Here is a 25,731-nt window from a genome sequence, read left to right on the forward strand (position 1 = left end):
TAGTGTATTACTACATCCTCAGGTAAAAACTGTGATATACTAATTACGTTAACATAAAAGTTGAGAATTATCATAAATCATGTCACACCGTTATTGTATAATAATAATCGATTAGATTCACCTGTATTCAGATTTCGAAAGACCTCACCTAGTTTCATTTTCAGGTTTTAAAGGCGTAGTTGTAACAGCTGTTTTAAAAATATCAACTTAAAATGAGGAGAAGCACCATATAACATGTTTATGGACAATTTAAACATACCTAATTTTTAGATGCAGTTTTTTCTTTTTCGATTCTTTAAAGAAATGGTCTAACTCTTCCTTACTTAAGTGCATCAAACTGTCAAGTTTAGTCTTGATCTCTTCCAAACACCTTTTCTCTGTCATCCATTTCTCCCTCAAAGTCTTCACCTCTCCTTGATCCACACTATTGTTTGTCAGATGAAGGTAGTCGCAACACTCAATGTTTTGACCGATACGCACTCTGTTTCCTTCGATGTACGCTCCTTCGCAGATTCGGATCGATGGAATGCTATTTGATGAAATAATATCTGGAGGCGGGAACGGTGGTGTGCAAGGTCTTTTATCACCCATGCTGCTTGAAGACGACATGCTGCCACCTCTTACCAATTCACTTTGTTTGGCGTTCTGGTTCATTGCCTTTTCACTATTGTCCATCCATCTTTTGATGTGTTCTTTCTTCGGCACGTCGCTGTCAACACTGACTAACGGCTTTCTATCAAATTTCTGCGACGGAGAGCTTTCTTCAAAGAAGGAGGGCTTCGACGGATTCGAGTTCCATGAATTCTCAGAAGACACTGACTGTGCGCGTTGAACAGTTGCATCCATGTTTATTGATATGCCTCGATCTGGAGTGGATATATTCACTGCGAGTGCATTTGCTTGTAGTGTACACGGCATAGCTGAAACAGATAGAAACGTTATGTATACTTGTGAACTAATCAAAATATCATGTGCAGTTTTTTTATAAGAAACTGGGTACAAGTCATTCAACATTTAAGAACCTTTTCAAATCAGTTTTATATCAAATAAATTGGCTGGTTTAAATAAAAAACCTATCTCCATATTTATTTCCGTACACGTAATATACACACCAAAATACCGAATAATATAAAAACGAGATTAGTTATAAGAAAATTTTTAGTTTGCAGGGAAATAGTGCATAAATGGTTTGTTTACTTGCATTATTTGCACAATGTAGTTTGTCATACAATCAAAGTATTAACCTTTGGTAATAATATGGAATAACACTATGTATCTGCCATACATTGTTCTAATGGGATTTTTATTATTCTTGGTGTTGAGCTAGCTAGGTATACTAAAGCTGACTTGAATATGATGGTATTGTTTCAAACGAACGTGAAATTTCAAGGTGTTTCAAGGTGTTGTGAATTTAGTGACGTTACCCGTGTCTCCACTTATTTTCCAAACAATATCTTTGGAAATAACGTTAAATAGGCTTACTGACAGTAAACTGTAAATCAAAAGTTGTCCTATTGTGACGTGTCTCACCCTGTTCATTTCTTTTTGAGCGAAACAAAAATGATACTTTGAGGAGTATTTAAGAGTCCCATTTCACACATTTGTGATTTTAGAAGTGGGATACTAATTTCACTTTCTTATCGTGGTTTGCAAGTTCGATTTTAAACCTCCTGTTGTAAGTATTGAAGTGTTAAAATATAAGAACTCATCAATCAATTCACAGCTTGGAATTATTTTTGTCACATTTTAGACCTCTGTCCTAGATCCTATTTTATAAAAAAATATTCAAAATCTCAAAATATTTCAAATATACGAAGTATATAATTTGTAAATTATAACATGACAATAGGAATGATATCCTAATTCTGTAATTTTGTATTGAGAGAGTTACCATTTTGAGGTCAAAAAGAAAAAGTTTCGGTTTTATATTTTTAAATCAAAACTATGGGAGAGTCCAAGTGCAAAAAATCAATGCATGCAACAAAAGCTGAGAAATGCTTTGTTGATTACTCATGCAACTAAGCTATAGCTACAACTCATGGAAAAAGTGATCAGAAAATCTGCACTTTTTTATTATCCTTAATGTTAAAACTTTATTACACTCTACCCTACCCCACCCACTGTTACTCACCTCTCAGGTAATCTGTTAGCGTCATCCTGTTATCAACGTTGGTTTATATACTGTTTTAAGGATTGTAGCTTAGCTGGCTACAGCTGTTTTGCCTGTAGCTTTTATGCTGGCTGGCTAGTAGCATTTTTGTGAACTGATGAGAGTAATATAAAGTGGCGCTGAGCATTATTAAACTGTGCATTAAGTTTTAGTTCTAAGTTTACTAACAAACAGTACTTTAAAATTGTATTCATATCATTATAAAAATGTGGCTGGGTTTGGTTTAGCCAGCTTACATATGCCAAAAGATACGCTTTTAAAATCTGTAAAATTTTAACTTTTTTTTGTCACACTACCACTACCAAAACCCTCTTTATAACTGTGTCAACTACAGTTTTGTAAAAGTCAACATTTTGTTGATACATTCTTCACACTTGCATGTAAACAACAAGCATCTCGAAATTTGCTCAAACTAATCTCGTTTTTATTTTATTCTGCATTTTTGCATGCGTATTTCGTGGAACGAAAACGGATATGGAAAATAGATGTATAGATGACTAAACATTTTCCAGAAAAAATATTTCAAAATAAAAGGGCAATAATTTGACACAATTTTTACTCTCAATTTTAGAACTAAAATGGCGATGCAAATTACGAAACGCTTGGTGATAGACCCCGCGTTTGATTTCTTAAAGAGAAAAATCTCTTTTTAACCTTGTACATGCAGAAAAAATCCTCAATAAAATTTTGTGTTTATACCTTTATGTTGGGAAGCTGTTTTCATGCTACCACTGTTACTAGCTGTATCGTCATCAGCTGCAGTTGATGTATTGTCACTGAGCATTGCATAACCTTGCTCTACCAAGGCCTTATTCAGACTGTAACCGTTTGACATTTCAAATATTTCCACATACACCTTTTCATTGGCACTTCTGCGTATTATGTTAGCTGTTATTGGCTAAAAAAGGACAGTGTTAATTGGCCAACAGCATCAGATCAGACTGAATATTATCAGTAGGGTGTCTTAGAACACCAACCAATTATTTTGTAAATATCTTCAAGTGATCAATAACTTCTTCAGTTAGATGCAAAAATTTGAAATTCGGCGAAATTTCTGGAAATAATATCCCGAAGTGTGATGTTTTTTTTTAAAATATATAAACAAAATTTAAGTATAGACAACATTTAGCCTGTTAATAAAAACTATATACCGCTTTGATTCTCATTTTCAAAAACTGTGTCGCTTGTGTCATACATTTGGAGCAATCGATGCCAGCAAGTGCGGCTGGGCGTGCTTGCCAGGGTATGATTTTCAGAGGCTGATTTAAACTGAAGACATCGTTGACATCCACCCATTCTATGATGCCGTAATCCACATGCAGTACTCGCGCCTAAAATGAGAATGATAATAATCAACTGTATAAAAGGAGGAAATAACATCATAACAGATATGAACAATATGTGTGTTATTAAGACGCAACAAAAAAAGACATATCATCGAATCAACTTTCTGTTGTGAAAACTAATTAAGAACACTATGCACCATTCTCCCTTAACATATATTTTTCTGTTTTGCTAAGTCATCAACAATGCAAAAGAAATGTTATTTGATGGTAAATATTGAATAACAAATAAATGTAGCAATAAAAATCCTCTCTAACCTTTCTCCTGTCCTTCGAGAGCTCAAGAATCAACACACGCCTTATTCTACCATCTTTGCTAACCAAGAGTAATTTATTTTTCTCCACTTGTGCTTGTTGTGGATGCTAAAAATAAAATTAAAATAAAGTAAGCATTGGTTAACAAACAGACGGACGGACGGGCAGGCGGGCAAATGGACAGACAGACAGACAGACAAACAAACAAACACACTAATCTAACAATGTCACATGTCTGATTCACCCACTTTCAATTAAGTTTACATGACAGACAGGATAATAAGAGCCCCCTCTCTCCCTTCTCCCTTATCAATATATGATTATATACTATTTTATACAATTGTATCATATATTGTTTATTAAAAAAATATCCTGTCACATGTTTTTTCCATATAAAGACAGGGCAAAAGACATTCCGGAAAATGTCCTGTCCCGCCTCTTATATAAAGACAGGGCAAAAGACATTCCGGAAAACATCCTGTCCCGCCTGTCATATAAAGACAGGGCAAAAGACATTCCGGAAAACGTCCTGTCCCGCCTGTCATATAAAGACAGGGCAAAAGACATTCGGAAAACATCCTGTCCACCTCTCATATAAACAGCGCCTTAGTTACTAGTCTGATTGAACTGGAAAATAAAGCAGGTACTATTATTACTATTACTAAAAACATTCTACCTCTTCGTAGTAAAACATCTGAAGTTTACTTTCCAGATTATTCAACACGCTAATATCACCAAGGTGTAAATACATCTGCTTGACGTTATGCACCTGGATATAAAAGAATTAATTAAAATGATTGCTAGTTGGAACTCTGATTAAAAAACTTGTATAACTTTAGATTTAAATGCAATAGTTTAATTTTATTCGGAAAGAATAAGCTGATGATCTCTATTGAACACTTAGGAGGATTAATGTGTAACAGTTGGAGGGATAAAGAACCAATCATCAGTTGTGACACACGAAATGTTTAATTTTCAGAGATTTCAAAATTCCATTTTTAAAAGACAACAACTTAATGTAGACACCAATAGAGTGTAAAAATCTTTTTTAGTGAAACATAGACAGTTATCTTTTCGTTTTGACACATCAATATTAGTTGTTAACAAGATATCCAGTCGATCGTAGCTGCAAAATAAATAAAATCTTACTTCGGCTATCATCCCGATGACAAGATCATCTTCAACATACTCAAACAATGAGTCCTTCTTTACATTTTTTGATGGAGAAGCAGCGTTTACTTGGATGTCTACACAAGAAAAAATATTGTGTTATTTCAAATAGCTTAATGTTTTTAATGGTGAAGCATGGATATCTTGATAAAAAGTATATTTTCTTATAAACACTAAGAATAAACCGCAATGATACATTGGCACGTTCTTAATTTTGCTCACGACAAACACTCTGTTCTTGAAATGTCCTGAAGTTTAGACTTCTATTTTGAAAATTCTAAGGATTAAGGTTCACCAATTTTACTTGAACAAAAATCTTTCATTTTAAAACCAATAAAACGTTTTTTGTAGAGCAAAACAGAAGTAAAGAAACGCATTTTTTGTGTATCCAAATATTCACCATATTGATGATTGAACTACTATGTGTAAATAAACTTGTAAACCATCTTGTATCTTTAAAGTAGGTTCACACACAAAAATAGTGCTTAAAAAATTTTATCATTATTTTCATATAACTTGAAATAGAAGGTTGTGGGCGTATACAGAAAAGTTCTAACCTAATGTTGAGTTTGAAGGTACTACACCTTCTTGTTCTTTAGTGCTAATGGGGACAATACAACCATTCAATTCAAAAATACTTTCTAGTGTGCTATCACCACCAGCATTCTTCATGTATTTGATGTCCTTGAGTTCCACAATATGTGGCTACAACAAAGAAATACTCTGTTAATGAAGCGGTTAGACAAATCGCAATATAGATTTTCCATGTGGGACAAGTTTTATAGAACAGTTATATTTCTGTATGTATTTGTTTTTTTATTTATTTTCACGAATTTTATAAGTAGCTCAGGATTTTGATTAGATCAAAAGTTTCTTATTTTTTAATCAATATCATTTAAATTTAAAGTTGTTTAATGGTTGCTTAATTTTATTCAACTAATTTGTATAAGAAGGGGAAAGAAGAAAAGAATTAAATTATTGGCAAAAAGAAGTTCTTGAAAATAAACTGAATTGAGAACAAAGAAGTTAATGTAGCTTTCTTTTCTTGGAGTTTGATTACTTTTGTTGTGAAAGCATGTCTCTTTCAATTTTCGAAACAAATAATTTTTTTGGTTGCGTGTGCTTATATTTGTACAACAATGAAGTTGTTAAATAATTTTGCAAATCCAATATAGTTGCTCGTAAACGAGTTACTTATAAAAAGAATTGTCGTATAACAAAGAAACAGCAATCCATACACAAACAAGTTGTTAGGAAGCTTCCTCCTTATCATACAGAATTTAACTGATCCCTTACAAGAATTCTCATTCCGTATCACAAATCTTATTACACATTCAAATTTCTGTTTATAAAGGCAAAACTGATTTCCCTGTTTTTATATATTTTTTACCCTATAGTTTTATCCCTAGAAAACAAATTAAAAATACTATTATTAAAAAAACTGTCGTATAGTCTAAGTGAGAATCAAATAAGTTTCACACCTGACAATACGATGCATCTTTGACGACTGTTGCTACTAATGGGCCTGTTGCTAGCAATTTCACTGAATTGTTAAGACTGTCATTATATTGTTTTGAGCCAACAGGATGCTTGTTTTCGTAGCCTGTGAAACAATAAGCCGAATTATGAAAGTGTGATTCTTTTTACTGCAGTTAAAAATTTAAGAAGTTACAAGAGTTTCAGACAAACAAAAATTCCGTGTGTTGGGAAAGGTTAACAAAGGATATAAAACTTTACTTTGCATTAAAAAAAGTAAAAAGACATCTTCAATTGAGAGAATAACAACCCCTAAACCCTTACATTGATAAGTTTGAATCTATATATCCCTTAACAGATCAAAAATTTAAGACAATAGATAATATCATCAATTTCTGTAGGGTATGACATGATAATTTATGCAGAATATTAAAATGTTAAGACTTTTGAATGTGAATATGTTGGGAAGAAAACTAACTTTCAACCAACCAGCCTAGGAGAAATCCACTTAGGCAGAAGAACAATGGAAAAGATCAGTCATTTAAATTTTGATGTCAGAAATGATCCAGCTACTAGGCTAGTAGTTTTTAAATTTTAAAAAGACTTTTAAGCAACTTTTTGAACTCTACAACATAAGTTTAACTAATCATTTATGACCTCTGATTTTCTTGATATTGCAAATTAGTAAACGGATAGGAGAAGGTCCTGTCAGTAAGAGTTGATAACAGTGATAGTAAATAATGTATTAATACAAAAAATTCGGAAACTTTAATAAAGCTTCATATTGAAAGTATAATATCCAGTAGTTATTTGTGTATATATTACAGAAAATGTTTTGCTAAAATATTTAGTGTATTTTGGTAGTAAAAAAGTATTTTACTTTATGTATCTTTATTTCTTACAGAAGTTAGATAGCAATTGTTTGCATAGTAACATAATATTTTTGGATTAAAAATGAGACAAATATGTTGTTATTGTGTGTTGAAATGTTACTTTTATAAGTGTTTAAAGGGAATGTGCAGTAAATTTTAAAACTTCAAAGTAAACTTAGACAAGCCTTTTTAAATTTTTAAATGCATATATAATCAAGCATCATCATCATCATCATTCTCGGCTTAACGTTCGTTTTCCATGCTAGCATGGGTTGGATGGGGTGTATTAATGACCCTCTTCCAATCTGATCTAGACTGTGTTAGATCTAAACTCAACTTCCTCTCTATCAAGTCTGTCCTTATAACCTCCTGCCAAGTCTTTCTCGGTCTGCCTCTGGGCTTTGCCCCAGGAACTATCAAGTCTCTACACTTTCTTACCAGGCCTCATACAACCTACCTTTTACCTCAATTGACAGGACTCTGCTAGTCAATAAAGGAAGTAACTCTCTAACCTTTTTCCAAGCAGAACCTATCCTGCAAGTAACACTTCTTCCAACACCCCCTTCACTGCCCAACATATCACCTAAGTAACAGAAGTTCTTAACTATCTCTAACGAGCCACTGTTGTACATCATTAAAGCTGGAAATACTTCATTCTCTATAATCTCACCTTTGCAACGCTTGCATACAAACTGTATGTCAGCTCTTAACCTTCCACTAATACTACTGCACTTCTTATGTACCCAATGCTTGCAAGTCTGACAAAAAATTGAGTTACTACCAACCCCTTTCCTGCAAACTCCTCAAGGCCACTTTCCAACTACAAGGTCACACTTGGCTGCAATGCTACTTATCATGACTTTAGACTTTGCTGTGTTTACCTTCAGCCCTTTCTCTTCTAGTCCTTTCTTCCACTTCTCAAACTTTTCAACTAATTCTTCCATCGACTCTGCTATGAGAACCAAATCATCTGCATACAATAACTCCCATGGACAACCTGTTCTGAACTCCATCGACAGGGCTTCTAAGACTAGAATAAACAACAAAGGACTAAGTACAGAACCCTGATGTACACCAACATTTACACTAAATTCATCACTAAGTGAATCGTTAATCCTGACACGACTTCTAGCATTGCTGTACATAGACTGTGCCATCGTAACTAGCCACTCATCCACACCTAATTTTTTCATAGCCCACCAAATAACTTTACGTGGCACTCTATCAAAAGCTTTCTCTAAATCTACAAAGGCAAAATAGAGATTCTTTCTCTTTCCTAAATACTTTTCCTGAAGCTGTCTGAGTAAAAATATTGCATCTGTAGTGCCACGCCCTGGAACAAAACCAAATTGCATCTTATCTGGATCAATTCTTTCTCTAAGTAACTTACCAATCACTCTTTCATTACTTGATCAACCAACTTCAAACCTCTATAGTTACCCCTTTCTAATGCATCACCCTTTCCCTTGAAACAATTCACTATTACACTCGACTGCCACTCACTCGGAATAGCACCATCCTTTATAATCTGGTTAGCAAGACTTGTAATAAGCTCAACTCCGATATATCCAGATGCTTTTACCATCTCTGCAACAATACCTGATACTCCTGCAGCCTTGCCAATCTTCAATTTCCTAATAGCCTCCACTACCCAAGCTGTCTTGATCTGCATAGCTGGCCCTTCTACGACATCATCATAAGACAAATTATCCTCGTCCCAATCAAACTCAGTGTTAAGCAACCTCTGATAATGATTCTTCCAAGCTACCCTTTTCTCCTCCTCTGTGCTAGCCAAAACACCTTCATCATTACGTATACACTTCTCACCTACAATATCTTGATTAGTCTTCTTTATTTGCTTTGCTATCTTGAATACCTCATTGCGCTGGTCTTCCCTTCTTAACACATCTGCAAATCTGTTTCTCTCTGCTTCTGACTTTGCCTTATACACTGCTGTACGAGCGCGACGCTTAGCTACTAAGTAAATATTTTTACTACCACCTGACTTCCACTCTTTCCAAAGTTTCCTCTTTTCCTTTATACACTGGTCAACCTCATTATTCCAACACCAGGTCTGTCTATGTCTAGCTGGTCCTTTCGTCCACCCACAGGTATCATCAGAAGCTTCTAGAAGACAATTCTTCAAAGTAGTCCAAGTACTTTCAACATTGTCACTATCACATTGACTATTGTAGGCCAACTGCTGAACTTTTGCACTAAATTGTCTTGATACAATCTCTTCCTTCAGCTTCCAGACTTTTCGACGGGGCCTGTACTTTCCCTTGGCTTCTTTAACACTCTTCAAGATAATATCACAAACCAGCAACCTATGCTGGGAAACACACTCTTCCCCCGATATAACTTTCACGTCCTTCACCACTTTCTTGTCTGACTTTCTAACCAGGAAGTAATCTATCTGTGTCTTACAACCACCTGACTCATATGTTAACAGCCTACTCTGTCTCTTACTGAATGATGTGTTGCAAACCACCATGTCTGTTGCCATTCCAAACTCAAGCAATCTCTCCCCTTCCTTATTTCTGCTCCCAAATCCATAGCCTCCATGCACACCTCTATAACCTTTAGATGACTTCCCAACATGACCATTAAAGTCGCCGCCCACCATGACAAGTTCAGTGTCTCCAAACTTTGATGTGACTGCTATTAACTCATCATAAAACTTATCTTTATCTTGCTCACTGTGTCCACACTGTGGAGCATAAACTGACAGAAAAGTGACAATCCTATTACCTATCAAAAACTTTATCACTATAATACGACTATTAACACGCATAACATCTATTACTTTTTCTACCCACTTCTCTGCAACGAATATGCCAACTCCTCCATATCCATCACTATTACCAATCCAAAAAAGCTTATACCTTGCCCTCCTACCTTCCATAAATCTCACTGAAGCTCCTCTCCACCTAACTTCCTGAACACAACACATATCAACAGATCTACGTTCTAACATTTCAACTACTTCACCTGCTCTACCTCTAAGAGTACCAACATTTACACTAGCCATCCTCAACCTAGTGTTTTCTACCTTGTGATGTGATAGCTCGGTAACGGTCTGCCGATGATGACATCTGACATCTGTCCTACCGTGCGTGACACCTTCACTCCTTAGAGTTCCAGCCCTGTTTACGCAGTTTGTCTGATCAACTATTCTTACGGCCATTAATAAAGAGTTTTGGCAGTGTTTTACAGCTGGATGCCCTTCCTAGCGCCAACCGTTCACAGACCGGACTGGGTGTTTTTTAAAGTGACACCATCACTATGTGGCATTTCATGGGACTTCCACAATCGCCCCTTTAAACTAAGGTATGGTGGAGGACGTTCAACTCCTCTCTTGTCTCTTAAGGAGACCCTTCACCCTTGCCATTACCAATCCAAATGTTTACCAATCCAAATAATCCAAATGTAGGTAATAACAAAACAAGCAAATAAACAAGCAAATGTAGGTAATAATCTTACCGTGGATTTGGCAGGGAATTGCTTGTGGGGGTATAGCCCACACTTCCGTGTATGTATTACGAAACTGATCCAGGCTGACAAAATGAGTGTTGCCATAGTCACAGAAGAAGACTGTAATCTTTTTTGTTTCTTCTGATAGGGATAACACATAACACCTGAAAGATAATAATGAATTAGGCGATCAACATTCCCTGATTTTTTTTATAGAATTTTTTGATATTCCCATGATTAAAAATTAGCTTAGAATAAGAATTTCCAAAGAGCTAGTGTTTTACATTCAAAAGTTAGTATTAGTAACTAGAAAAGAAAAAATACATATAATATTAAAAACATTGAGTTTTCATTAAATCCTTAAATTAAATTTGATCGAATTTCAAATTCACTCAATTCCCTGATCATACTATATAAGGGAATATTATTTTCAGTTTTTTAGTTAAATTCACTCAATTCCCTGATCATACTATATAAGGGAATATTATTTTCAGTTTTTTAGTTAGGTTTATAAGTCAGTCAAAAATGAAGCTGGATATCTATTTTTCGAGATTTGTATGCAGCCAAAAACCATCCATTTGACTGCTTTATTTCCATTTAATAACATGATTACTGTTATAATGGTGCTTTACAATTAAAGTAAACCCTATCTTAAGAGGAATTAAGACGGGGTTTACACAAAATTCTTATCTTAGTCAAGAAGGATGCATTCTTCTTATTTTTTTTAACATGAGAATAAATGCACATCAGTAGGATGGATTGCATTTTAACATTGCATATGTAGGGCCAATTACAATCCTTGAAAAATTGTGCTAAAACACTCACGCAAGTCCAATAAACAAAAATAAAATTTTTTTCGTACCTGTACCATGCATTATCTTCACTGTACAATGCTGTACCACGTTGTCCAATTTTTGGTAGTATATCTTGTGCTACAATTTTTTTCACATCCTCTGCAATTTTATTTTCAATTTCTTTGAGCTTACTGTAGTTCTTTCCCTTTGAAAAATTTAGTTCTATATCAAAAATATTATCTTGTATAATTTTTTTACAGAATCAAAAGCAGTTTCAGTAAGTTAATTATAGGTTAAAAAAAAAATTAAAGCTGTCACGCTGTTTGGTTTTCTTCAGTAGTTCAGACATATTTAAAGAATGGAAGGTACTGAAATATTTTTTAATAAACAATAAAACAATTACAACAAAAAACAAACATCCTAGCAACATTTTTACATTGGCAAAAAGTGAAACATTAGTACATAAGAGTGTACATACTAACAAAATGAGGTTAACACCATTTTGTTAGTTATTGCATGCTTAACATTCAACTCTGTACGCTAATAATAATAAGATGAACATCACAACAACAAAAATAATATCATGGAGAGGCACTAAAAAGCCAAACTTACATCAGTGTCCATCAACATTACCCAAAACCGGCAAGCATCGACTGGGTATGTTACAAGAAAATTGATTTTGTCAGCAACATTTCGAGCTGTTCTAGGTTTTCGTTTACATGTTGTTTGGAACATATGAACAGCTTGAGAATAATTTAAACAAAATTTACAATCCAAATTTTCGAATGTTTCTATGATTTCTTCAGGAGTATCAGCAAGCTAAAAAGATTCTTGTTTTAACTTACAAAGTTTTATAAACCATTGCGAACCGTATTCAAAATGTGTCTTACATTTTCAGATGTGGGGTTGATTTTTAAATCCATTAATGGCAGAATAACATTTTGTGTGGGTTGTTCTGGTGTAGCTAATATTCCAGCCCCTTGTGAGGACTTAATGTTGTGATCAAATGGGTCTAAAAATTAAGTTTGATTATCATTAAATAGTAAGTTTGTATTAATATATTATAAAAATAACCTTTGCGGTTATATTTATACTGTTTATACTAGGATTAAGAAGTCCACTATCGATTTACATTATTGAATTTTTCTGGTAGGAAAATAAAAATGGTAAAGTCTTTTGTTGAAAGTCTCTTCCGTTTTAAATTTTGCGGAATAAAAATAAACAAAAAAGGTTTATAATTGAGAATGGAGTAAAAGCACGACTTAATAGATACCCCAAAAATAGAACAACATACCTATTAATTCCTTGACAATCACAGTGTGGTCTTTACCCTCAATGCCTCGGAGAACTTTAACTCCATTACATGCTGCCAATGCTGATGTTTTGAGTTTGTAAGCAATAACAGCACCTCTGAGAAGGAGATAAGTTTAGAAAACTGATTTTGTAAAAAAGTTCTCATGGAACCGAAAATATCATTACAACAATCTTTTTCTTAATGTTGAATTTTTAAAAATGTTGTTAGACACTGTACTTTAATTATCAACAAGTGTCTATTTAAAGGGGGATAGCAAAAAAAATATGTTAAAATCTGATTAGTAAACCATAAAAACTTGTCTATGTACAAACTACCTTGCCTCCTTTTTTGTTGACAAAGCTTTTACTCATTTAAACAATAAAAGTTCTGCATATTGATACCATAATGGCATATCGGTTTCACTTTCAGTATTATATATGTTGAGTATGAGATTCAAACAGATAGCACAAGTTCTCAAATAACAATACATTTTTTCCGTATAAGAAATGAAATCAGATTCTTATTGAATTATAAAAGCCAACCTCACTAAAAAACAATCAACACAACACTACCTTTTTCTTGGTGCAGGATTTATTGAGAGCAGTCCAGGATATTGGTTGAATGTTGATATAAGAGTGGACTAAATAACAACATACATATACTGGGTTATATGTTGAATTAGCAGGGTGTACACTCAATATTAATTTTCCTGATATTTTTTCACTACAATTCCTGACATTTTCTTCAATTTTCCAGCTATTTTCGATGTAAATTTCACGATATAGAGACCATGGATTAAAATGTAACTTTTAATAATTGTTTACAAAGTTTGGTATATGCTTGCATCCTTACAAGTAATAAAAGAGGTGACACATAGCTGATTATTTCCTCTAATTTATAGATTTAAAGGGAAAAAAGATCTAAAATGAGCTGAAATTTTCTCTATTAAAGAACAGGTTTAGATTATTTTAAAAGGTAAGTTGATTTTTAACTTGATTTCCTTGCAGCCTGTTCTTTATATTTCTTTCCTGTCTGCATGCGTGTTCATTTCTTTTGTCTAGACGCAAAAACAAAGCAACCATGTCACGCTGCATCTCATCTATTGATAAGATTAATACTAATTCTTTTAGAACAATTCTAAAACTTAATCCTTGCCAATATTTTGAAAAATGAAAATAGTTCTGATGGCCATTTGAACCTTGAAATTCCTGACCTTTTTCTGACATTTCATATAAAGTAAACCTGATTAGGTTTATACAGCTGCTTTGTACCACCAACAATAGTTTCTTAACCATAAATTTAACCAGATTTTTAAACATGATAATCACAGACAATTACCTGATTTGATTTATACTAGGTTAGTAAAAACATCTGAGAAGTAACAAAAATAAAATATTATAACAATGATAAGCATATCAACAATAATTAATGTCTGGAAGAAAATATGTGAAGTTGGTTTGATTATTCCACTGCTTATAAAAATAGCTGTAGACTTGTGTAATGAAAATACTGAGGAAAAATGGTCAACAATTAAATTTCCATCTCTCTGTAATTGCTGTTACCCTGTTCTTTCCATTGTGTGGGGCATGACATGCTGATCAAAATAATGTGTACGAACATGTGCTTTTGATGAATGGTTAAAGAAATATTGTGGGGCTAATTTTTTGCCACTATCACCAACATGTCAGTTTAGGAATGATGATAGAATTAATCTGACTTTGACTTCAGGCAGTCACTAGTTACCAATGCAAAAGTCGATGTTATGCCACCAGAAAAAAAGGTTACAAATAAGACATATTTTTTGCTAGTTAAAAGAAAAATGAACATATAGACTTGGCGATTTAGATTTTTATTACAATTGATGCACCAAGCATTATGCTATAAGCTGAAAACGAATAAACAATAATTGAATGCAAATGAGTGCGTAATAATAGACCTTGTCACCAGCAGCAGCAATAAAAATAAAAACAGAAAGGATTATTTACCATCAATAGCCCGTGAGGGAAATTTGTAAGCTCAACACGGTACATATTTTGTTGATAGATCATTGTTTGAGTGGTGGGTGTAACAGCTACATGCTGACCACCGATGATTGTTCGCTCGTTTTCTTTCCAGCAGGTGTAAGCAGCATAAAAAGTCTTCAGGATTATGAAAACCACACTAAAAAATACAAATTATGTTTTGCACCAGAAACCTAAATTATTTCTTGATATTAACAAGTAGAAACATTTATGTTACCGATCTTTATCAGAGCCAGTGATGTGAGTGTGCATGGAGCTGAGATTATACTTCTTGTTTTTAAAATGTCTGTTCACATCTTCCTACAAGATTGAGTATGACCAGTAAATTCATGTCAAATTTTTATGCAATAAAATTTATAAATTTATGTTTTTGTACAAATATGCAAATCTCCTATGAGAAAAATGTTTACATTTCATTGATATTATTATTATTATTTCTGTCATTGCATTTAAAGTTAAATGATGTATCCCATGTAATGAACAAGACAACCTAACCATGTGTAGAATAAAACCAGATTGCTCCTAGCGGAAGTAAAATGGAGCTTCTGCATTCTACCAGCCATCAAGTTTTATAAATTAGTTCTTCAATCGGTTCTTAATCTTTTTGGAAACAACATAACAGATTTTTGCAAATTTTATAGTGAATTTCACTTTCATTGTAGTCACAAACAATGACAAAGGGCTACAGATTTAAAACTTCATGACTTTAGGAGGTTTAAAGTCAAATTTTAGGAGACTATCCAAAACCTATAATGTCGCACGCCGGATGTAGCACCGCAGAATATATGTGTTCCATCATTTTGGTTTGTTATTTCCTATGAAATAATAAATTCCCTCAGACTTAAGTCAAGTAGTTGACATATAATATGATCACTTAACATATAATTGTCATGATTGAGTGTTGCAAGCCCATTTCATAAATGTAAAAAATGCAATACCTTAAGTGCAAAGAGGATTGTTGGCTTGAAATTTGTTATGGGGTGCTTTTAGTAATGAAATTAGCATAAAAAATAGTTTTGAAATAGGTATACTTCCTGTGTTCTTAAATTTAAGCATTTGAAAGAAGTGTGATAAGAAAAAAAAAAAGATTTTAACTAAATACCAAAGAATGTGTACAATTTATTTAGCAAAGCAATTTCTTTAAAGCCTGTGCATATGCTTATAAAATTTCAAACTAAGGGAGCTTGACATTACCTTTCTAGGCCAAATGTTGACTAACCTTGATCTGACAAATTTTTATATATATACCACGATTATAACTAGGGTTAATGCCCGACATTATAGACCACCACTGAACTTTAAAAGGATGTCTGTCACCCTTAAATGCATAAACACACAGTCTATCAATAAGAAAATAGCACCAGAGCAATAAATTGCTCCCCCGAGGTTACAACAATTTTAAACTGGCCGAGCAATCTGAATTAATAGAATAAGTTAATAAACACATATTTTATCACAGAGTCTTTTTTATCTATTTTATTTTATCTTTTTTTTATATACATTTTGGTTCTTTTTTACTGTAAATAATAAGAAAGAACCTTGATTTCCATGTAAGATGAATTGATATTGCTTAGCCAGAAAAACTTTTTATGGAACTGGGAGAGCAATTAATGGCTCAGCTAGTTTCTTATTTCTCAGAATTAGGCAAGCCTTTGCGTGAGCAAGAGCTATTGCTTTCCCCTTATTGATAAGCCTGCACATGCAATAATCCGTTTAAGATGCTATGGCAATATTAGTTTTCACCGGATACTCAAAATTTGTTATTCTAGAAAAAGAGTGACTGCAAACTGTTTTTGGCTTTGATTGGAATGAAAACACAGGCTGTCATATCAAACATACTAGGCACAATGTGCTGCCATTTTTAAACAGTTTACTCACACTATCCATAAACTGCTAGATGTGTCAATACACTAAAGTAACAGCCCTCGAAATTAGCGTTGGCAGTCGGCAATTGCCGCCGCAATTGCTGACGCGGTTTCATTTCGCAAAGACAAAAAACTGCCAAGGATAATCTTTGTTGCGCTTTCATTTGGCGGTAGAAAAGTGGGGGACGTTTTGAATCGTGAACCCCAAACACGATGATCAAGCGTCTACATATAGCGACTCTCTCAATCTTAACTTACTTTTCTACATGTCCGAAATAGTATGCATGACTATACTGTCACTTTTATAAATTTATTGTTTATTTTTCAGGTCATCAGTAGCAAATAGGCAAAAATATGCTTTGTTTTCAAATTACAAAAAATCTTTATCCATGTGGCTTAAATAAAACTTCAAAATTCATTCCAAAAGTTTAGCTACATTTAATCAAAATTTATACAGAAATTTTTTTTTACCGCATGTGGGTTTCATTTTTAAAATTGTTTGAATAACGCTTGCGGCATAAAGAAAATCGATTAAATTCGGACCTGCTATGGTTTCCAATTGTTTTGTAAAATGAAGAAATTATCTACAATTAAATCCATGATAAAATGTCTGTTCCGTCTGGAAGTGCAGTTTTGCAGACTTGATTCACCAGTGCTCTGTCGGCGTTCACCTCCGCATTAGTTAAGAACCCCATGGCTGGATTTCTTGTGTAAGACCTGGTTACCAACGACGAAGGGGCCAGGCAAAAGAGATTTATGTCTACGTAGTTCTTTTAACTAAGTCAGGAGTCGGTGAATTAACTAGGATGGTCAGATTGGCTATGAATAGGCTTGCTTGTGTATTAAAAGGACCAGGACTATTCAATAATTCTAAGACTAAAAGTTTTCGACCAAGATGGAAATCTATCATACGTTTTGTCTGACGAAATGTGGCGGAAATTTTGTTTGATGAGTCTCCAAAAATTATTTCGAGGGCTGCCATCGCACGCTACAAAATGGCTTTTATAGGTTGATTTTGAAAACTCTATTTTTCAGGCGTGCGATTAATTACACACCTCTCCTGTAAAAAACTGATATTTAAATGGTAAGTAGGACTAACGAAGCTTAAAAAATAATATTTTCAAAATTGCCGACGCTTCACTCTCTCATGTCGGCAAATTATTGCCGAGGAATTGCTGCTGCAAACGACTATGTTGTCCGCAATTTATTGCTGACGGGTTTTTGGGTTAATTTAGAGGACTGAGTAATATGAAATCTAAATATAGAGTATTAAAACAAACAAAAAACTCAAAAAGAAAGAGTAAATAATAATTATGAAATGGATACTACCAAACTTAAAACCCTAGGTATTAGTAGCTAACTCCTGATTACAATGCACATTGATAGCCAAAATCTTAAAATTGGTTTGTTTAACATTTATGCATAGCTAAAAATGCTATGAAATATCCCCTTAAATATAGAAGCCTATAGAAAACAAATATTTTTCAAATACACAACATTTATAACATAATAAAGGTAAAAAAAGGGACAGTTAAATGGCTACGCAGATTTCCCAGAGACTATATCCAAAGTGTGATTCAATTCTTTTAACTTTTAGAAGAGACTTGCTTAACCTTGGCTCACATAACCATGTCCGTAAGGATTTTAAAAAGCTGGACAGTTTTGAACTTGGCATACTTTGGATCACATACAGACATATTGGGGTATTATAATATAAATTTTGACAAAATTTTAGCAGGAAATATAGGGTTGCTAATAATCAAACCTTATTTTTTAATTGAAAGAGTCTGATTATTTTGACTTGCAAACTTAATATTTGGAGAAAAAATATAGCATAAATAATTTTTACAAGAGATTTGGTTCAGGTTATTCAGAAGGTCTCATGTGTGACCATCATGATTGAGTTACAAACGATTCCAACTAATAATAATAATAATAATAATAATAATAATAATAATAATAATAATAATAATAATAATAATAATAATAACAATAACAATAACAATAACAATAACAATAACAATAACAATAATAATATCAAAAATGATAAACCAAAATACTTTTTGGAATAGTCTCAGGTTAATCATGCGCTGCTGATTATGAAAAAGAGTTATAAAGACATAAAACAAAGACAGGTTAAAATTGACATAAAAGCAGTAATATCTTACTGTTGGAAACAAGTCAAAAAGCACATCTTAGTGTTAGAAAGGTTTTTGTGACCTCATGTTTTTTTTAAAATCCCAATACAGCCTATTTACACACCTATGATTTTTAGATTTATATATTTATACATTTTAATATGAAATAAAAATATTTTATGCCTCTATTTGGTGCTTAAGTTGACGAGCTAAGAGCAAGTAGAAAGAATATCATTATAAACATCAAAGTTATTTTCTTCAGCAAGTCACATAAATTTATCTTTAGATCTTTTAAAAAAGTCATTTAAGACCTGATTTATATCATATTTCCCTGAAAAAACACTTTTGTTTATTTTGTAATAAAAGTGCATCATGCTTTTATTATAACAGTTCCTGGTTTGCCAAGTTTAACCAAAGCACAGCATAGACACACAACACACATTAAGTAAACAATATAATAGTGTTTGTATAGGAAAGTATAATATTAATAATAATAAATCAGAAGTTACTTAATAATTTAAAATAAAAAAAAATTTTTGTTTTGTTTTGTGTTTTAGTATATCTGGAGTAAAAACGTTATTTAAGAAAGGAACAAATGCAAAATTGACTTCAGCTATAAAAACATCTCCCTTACTTTAAATGCAGCTGTTTCTAAAAGGCTAATCATATGCACAATGGAACAAATATTGTGTCTACACACAGAAATGTAAGGGAACATAAAAAACGAACTTCAAAAAAATATTGAATAACTCTTCAACATAGCTATGTTTGAATAAATTATCAAATTTGGGTGCACACATTTTTTCACTATGCAGGGTTGGTTATTTCCATATTGAACAATCTAATTTTGGCTAGCCTTTCATGGTTTGTTTACTTTTATTTTTGTTTACTGTTGTCATCACATGTTGAGAGGTGTGATAATAATGATAATAACAGAAAAATGTCATTAGAAACATCCATGGTGATAAGCACGCAATCACTAGATTAAAAAGAAACCACTGCACTTTAATAATGCATAAAGCTGAACTTCTGAATGATGGCTCTATGAATTGAAATGCATTGCAACAGGTAATAATAATTAAATAAACTAGAAACCATAAAAGAATGAGGAAGAGATGAGCTTAACTCTTTTTGTTTGTATGCAAATGGCTGTGGAGAAAATTTATTTACCAAACAACATCCCTGATATTTATTTTAAGCTTTTTAACTCGTCTAGGTGTCTTTTATTTTAACAATATACATTATATACACTTGAATAGAGGTAGAGACCACCAGAAACATAATGAAACAAGAATTATTTATAGGATTTTTTTTAAAAAATAACTTATTTGCATTCTTAAAAAGACAGTTAGATAAATTTAAAAATAGCAATGCAAAAAATTAGATACCAGAATATTGGAAAAGTTTCAAAACAAATATAGGAATTTCTTTTAAGATGTTTTTAAGAGGGAGGTGAGTTTGTTGACATTTTGACACACTGAAATTCTTGTCTTAACGTTAATTTGAAATGTGTAAATACCAGAATTTTGGTAGGTCATTGTTTTCACATATATTTGTTTCTTGGTGTCACAGACTAAACTTAAATAAATAAATTAGCGACAAAAAAAACTGCATATTGCAGACTATTCCTACAAGTTATAATCGAAAAAGGAAAAAATCCTTGTTATGCATAAATTCAACTTATTGTTTATTCTAAAGCATTTTTAAACTTTGATTTTATACAGGTATAAAAGGAGAATGTTTCAACTCTTCATACTTGTGTTACTTATTGCAGCAACCATTAACTACACTACACCACACAGCATAAGGCCAAGATGCTACAGCGATTTCAGCTTTAACATGGTCAGTAACAACTCAAACCACATTTACAGAGAATCATGGAAAAGAAACTGTTCCACTGACGTAAAGTCGATATGCACAAAAAATATCACAATATCATATTTTGATATGCCTCCATTTACCAATAGTAGCAATATCAGCAAATTCTACTGGGAACAAACTGGGGTAATTCAACGTATTATTTCAGTGGCTTTAGCTCAATGTTGTGGTAACTGCATTCGATTAAACATAAACAAGGTAGAAGATCGTACAGCACTTATTGACATGATGACGAAGGAAACAAGTGATATATTATTTCCAATGTTTACACGAGGCATGCCACATCAATTGAATGCTTCAATACCACCTTTAACAATCCCAGTCCTGCAACTACCAGGGGCCATGTTTATAACAAAATCTACCATATCTGCAAAATTATTTGCCAAAGAAGTTATTTCAGCGATAGTTGACATTTGGCCATTACTTGGAGCATCGATAGTGCTGGCTTTTGCAGCTGGTGTATTTATGTGGATTTTTGACACATGGTGGAATAAAGAGCACTTTCCAAGGCGATTTTTTACAGGTTCATTTGAAGGTAACCATTTTAGTTTTAGGGATCAAGATGGTGCAAACTAATTAGGTCATCTTCAGAGTCAGTTAGCAGTGCAATTATAGCAACTTCAGCTAAATGAATGCAACATAGATTGGGCTATATATTGCTTCTCTTAATAGTGAAAAATATCCTGGTCCTCTCAGCCATTCGTGATATATTTGAAACTTTTCATAACACTATTGTTTTTTAAACTGAACCTTAACAAGTTGATTTAAATTCAACCCTGAAGTCTGAAATATGATATCAAAAGCCTAATCTTTTTCTAAACATTATCTCTACGTTTTTTTTGCAAGAAACTTTAGAAATTCCATTCACAAGTCTAGCATGTGCGCCTAAATATTTTTCGATTTTAAGCCTTTAAATGCAAAATGCTTATAAAAACAGTATAAGATGAAAGTATGTCATAAAAGATAATAAAAGCAACACTGTTTTGTAGGTTTTTGGTGGGCATTTATCTCCATGACTACAGTCGGCTATGGCGACAGGGCTCCTAAATCTGTGCATGGTCGATTATTTGCTGTGTTTTGGATACTCTGTGGAATTACAATAATGTCTTTGATGACAGCAGCTTTAACAACAGCTATTGGAGTGGTTGCTGGAAGGCAACGCGCAACTGCTGATAACGGTAGAGTTGGTATATTAAAAGATCATGTATTTGAGAAGATTATCCTGATGCGAGGAAATGCAGAAAAAGTGCAAAAGGATACTATAGATGAACTAGTCAGCAGTGTGTCAAATGATGTTGTTGATGCCATGTTAGTTGATAGTTTGACAGCAAAAACATTCAAAGAACATTTCTTTAAAGATGAAGACCTTTTTATTGACGGTGTTATACAGGATGTTGATCAATCATATCTGGGCATAACAATATACGATGAAGGTCTACATTCACTGATAAACGAATACCTAGATTTTCAACACGATGCAATTCAGGACTACATCTACAACGTGTTCAGATCATTTGAAGAAATCAAAAATGACAAAGTGATAGCAAACCTTATTTTCACAAGTGATTCAGGGGTATTCTGGCCTACCATATACACAGGTATAGTAATAATAGGCATCACACTACTCATTGGCGGACTCTATGAAATATATCGGTGGAAACAAAAATCAACAGAAAAGGAAAGACTAAGTAATCAGGAACTAACACTAAAAGTGTTAAAAAAGGAAGAGAAAAAAATGGAAGAGGAGTTAACAGATTTAATTAAAAAATGGGAAAAGAATTTGCTGGACTTAATGAAAGGTTACACATTACGTGGTGTTTTGTCGAAGACAAATAGAACACATGCAAATATTATGCTAAAATTGACTCCAACTGAATTGGATAAGCTAGGTTTGCCTGATATATCCAACGACCTTGATTACAGAGACAGTAAAAAGTTAAAAGACAACCAAAGATCAAAATCCAAGAAACACAAAAATAAGATAGGTAATGGTCATTACGAGCCTTTAGAAAACGATAACTCTTCTAATCTGAAAGAAGATGACAGTCTCCCAAAACCAAAAATGATAACTAAAGTACCGAAAAAAACTGTCAGTAAAAAAGTGAAAAAATTAAGAAAGTCAAAAACGAGTCCTATAAGTTACGATGAACCTCCAGAACATGATATTAAGCTACACAAAATCAAAAAAAGGAAAAGCCCAGCTGTATCAGGAGAAGAATCTGAAGAAGTAGAGGAAGATTTAAGAAAGCAGAGAATTAGAAGATTACCATCATTAAAAATGCATAACAATGAAAATTATGTTTAAAATAAATTTTTTTGTTAGTTATATATTTTAGGTGCACTTTTTGCTAGTTCTTGAAATTTTTACATACTTTTTTAAATTTTTTTATTATTGTATTTCAATACATGCATGAAATTCATGAGATACAAACAAATAACAGTTTAAAAACACTTGTTTTATTCACATAGTGTAAATTTATTGCAAAATCTATTCCTTAAGTATAAGTGTATGGTTCAGATTGCTCCATGAAGATTTGTAAATCGAATATCTCCCTATCTTTATTTGTCATAACAAGCATTAAGTTGCAGCAATCATTCTTTCTTTTTGTTTGTTGCTTTTCTGTTTAACTCTTCTGTTTTGCTTGATTATTTCACATTGATAGGGGAAATAATGCGCGTATTTCAGTTATACATATATAATAAACCATTGCTTCTGAAAAGACATTTTCATTACACAAAATTGGTTTTAAAGCCTTTTTTTAAAATGCAGCTTCTAATATTTTTTTCAAAGTTTTAAGTATCTATATTGAAAAATACTTCAATTTGTTATTATCAGCTTTTTATATGGAAAGTAGCAGGTACAAAGCAAAATTATAAATAGAATAGAACTCCTAGATCGAAAATGTGAGACATGTCTACTTTGCTATATGCATGTATATATACAGGTCACGTATGCGGGACCAGGAGTCTTAAATATAACATGGTGCTGCAAACAGTGATTTAAGAAGTTTTAAAAGCTGAAAAGAAGAATCTTATATCATTCGTTATTTACGGAATCAGATAGCGATTTATTTTAAAAATGGGAGACAAATTAAAACCTCCGACACTGGATTTATCAGTGGAAAAATTTGCAGCTTTTCGTAGTTGGAAAGAGAAATTGAGTGATTATGTTCTTATAACAAGTCTTGCAGACAAAGATGAGGCATATCAGGCAGCGATGTTGAGATATACATTCTCAACAGAGACAAGAAATATTTACGAGTCCTTAAACCTTAATGCAGATTAAAAGAAGAATTCAGTAATAATTTTAGAAAATGGAGGAGTTTGCAAAAGGTATTGTAAATGAAATGTTAGAGAGACATAAGCTTTTCCAAAGGAGGCAGGAAGAGGGAGAAGGTTTCGATGACTTTCTTACAGAGATCAAATTATTAGGACAAAACTGTAAAGAACAAGAAAAGAAGAGCGCTAAAGAACAATACAGAGGTTTGTTACATCAGGAATAAATATAAAAACAGATCAGCAGAGGTAAGAATCCTAAAACGATTATGCGCAAATTTTGTTTACGAAAACATCTTTTTGGGCGAGAGTCGTCTCCTGCATGGGTACAGAAAGGTAGAGAGTGCGGTTTACACAACCATTTTGCAAAAAGCGTAAGTTGTCGAAAAGTGGACGAAAATTCAGGGGCGCTATTTTTGGGAAGCGTGGGGGCAGAGAATGCAGCGCAGCTTAATAGAGTTTAGACGTAGGTGGAAATATGTACGAAATTAAACTTTTGGAAAAGCATGGCGAAATTAACTTTAAAGTGGACACAGGCGCAGAAGTTACAGTAATTGGCGAAAACCACCTCAAAAAGTTTGAATTCACAAAAAACAGTTACAAGACACTACAAAAACATTGATGGGCCTAGATCATAAGAAACTAGAATGTCTAGGCTATTTTCACACATGGGTTTCAGTGGAAGACACTAAAAAAGAAATAACTGTTTTTGTATGTGGAGGAGTACAAACTGCATTATTAGGTTGCCCAGCTTTAGAAGCTTTCAATATTGTGAAAGTTAAAATCCCAGCTAACTTTTCATGTGCATCCATAATTACAGACCACTAAAAAGAGTTGATGACAAAATTTCCTGACCTTTTCAATGGACTGGGTAAAATAAAAGGAAAACCTATTCATATTAAATTAACAGAATCAACTATTCCATACCATTTAGGCGCGCCTTGGCGAGTTCCCATATCGTTGCTTGCACCCCTGAAAGCAGAGTTAATTAGAATGGAACAAATGGGGGGTTATTAGAGCCATAGACCAACCAACAGATTGGTGCCAACCCATAGTCACAGTTCAAAACCCAAATGGCAAATTACGTGTTTGCATAGATCTCACACAGTTAAACAAAGGAACAAAAAGGAAGTTTTATGAACTACCAAGTGTTGACGAAGCACTAGCACAACTTGGTAACAACTGTAAAATCATGGCAAAACTCATGCAAATTCAGGATATTGGCAGATGACATTGGTAGTAAAAAGCATGGACGATTTCCTGGTTTTGGGGAAAGATGACACTGAATACAATAAAAATTTGTCAGAAACATTAGCAAAACTAGTAGAAAATAAGGTCACCCTCAACATAGAGAAATGTTCTTTCTACCAAACAGAAGTACAACTTTTGGGACACCGCATCACAACAGAAGGTATTACACCCTTACATTCAAAAGTAGAAGCAAATCAAATGTTCAAAATACCTGCAAACATCACAGAGTAAAAAGGTTTCTTGGAATGGCACAACAGCTATCAAAGTTTATCCGAGATTTATCCAAGGTTGCAGAACCACTGTGTGATTTGCTCAGTACAAAAAACGACTGGCAGTACACGAAAAATTACACCACAGAGTTCAAAGCGGTGAAGACAGCCCTTGCTAGACCTTCACTTTTAGCACATTATGATGTCAAGAAACGAACAAAAATAAGAGTAGATGGTAGTTTATT

At 33.2% G+C, this 25,731-nt stretch overlaps 2 protein-coding genes across 5 annotated transcripts in view; one reads left to right on the top strand and one right to left on the bottom strand.

Annotated features, from left to right (window-relative positions):
- The window catches only part of LOC130646030 (uncharacterized), a 32,472-nt gene that overhangs the window by 1,384 nt on the left and 5,357 nt on the right, over window positions 1-25,731 (bottom strand). The window contains exons 2-18 of one of the 2 annotated variants that reach the window (XM_057452175.1): window positions 24,954-24,998; window positions 15,087-15,169; window positions 14,834-15,008; window positions 13,421-13,488; window positions 12,849-12,964; window positions 12,445-12,566; window positions 12,167-12,373; window positions 11,623-11,759; window positions 10,770-10,924; window positions 6,420-6,541; window positions 5,496-5,643; window positions 4,918-5,015; window positions 4,445-4,537; window positions 3,772-3,876; window positions 3,322-3,501; window positions 2,870-3,068; window positions 260-920 (exon numbers count right to left, since the gene is read on the bottom strand). In XM_057452175.1, the coding sequence (XP_057308158.1) occupies window positions 260-920; window positions 2,870-3,068; window positions 3,322-3,501; window positions 3,772-3,876; window positions 4,445-4,537; window positions 4,918-5,015; window positions 5,496-5,643; window positions 6,420-6,541; window positions 10,770-10,924; window positions 11,623-11,759; window positions 12,167-12,373; window positions 12,445-12,566; window positions 12,849-12,964; window positions 13,421-13,488; window positions 14,834-15,008; window positions 15,087-15,169; window positions 24,954-24,956 (2,672 nt within the window). In that variant the 5' untranslated portion in view covers window positions 24,957-24,998. The remainder of the gene's footprint in view (window positions 1-259; window positions 921-2,869; window positions 3,069-3,321; window positions 3,502-3,771; window positions 3,877-4,444; window positions 4,538-4,917; window positions 5,016-5,495; window positions 5,644-6,419; window positions 6,542-10,769; window positions 10,925-11,622; window positions 11,760-12,166; window positions 12,374-12,444; window positions 12,567-12,848; window positions 12,965-13,420; window positions 13,489-14,833; window positions 15,009-15,086; window positions 15,170-24,953; window positions 24,999-25,731) is intronic. The other variant, XM_057452167.1, reaches the window with a different exon arrangement.
- On the top strand, window positions 19,536-23,199 carry LOC130646048 (uncharacterized). Of its 3 annotated transcripts, none has more exons than XM_057452191.1 (3): window positions 19,536-19,940; window positions 20,597-21,285; window positions 21,740-23,199. In XM_057452191.1, the coding sequence occupies exons 1-3, from the start codon at window positions 19,927-19,929 to the stop codon at window positions 23,053-23,055; spliced, it is 2,019 nt and encodes a 672-aa protein (XP_057308174.1). In that variant the 5' UTR covers window positions 19,536-19,926; the 3' UTR covers window positions 23,056-23,199. The 3 variants fall into 3 exon arrangements, with proteins under 3 accessions (XP_057308174.1, XP_057308168.1, XP_057308179.1); XM_057452185.1 differs by lacking the exon at window positions 19,536-19,940 and adding an exon at window positions 20,207-20,324; XM_057452196.1 differs by lacking the exon at window positions 19,536-19,940 and adding an exon at window positions 20,314-20,401.

The sequence above is a fragment of the Hydractinia symbiolongicarpus genome, chromosome 1 (genome assembly GCF_029227915.1).
Source record: "Hydractinia symbiolongicarpus strain clone_291-10 chromosome 1, HSymV2.1, whole genome shotgun sequence".
In the NCBI taxonomy this organism is placed as follows: domain Eukaryota; kingdom Metazoa; phylum Cnidaria; class Hydrozoa; order Anthoathecata; family Hydractiniidae; genus Hydractinia; species Hydractinia symbiolongicarpus.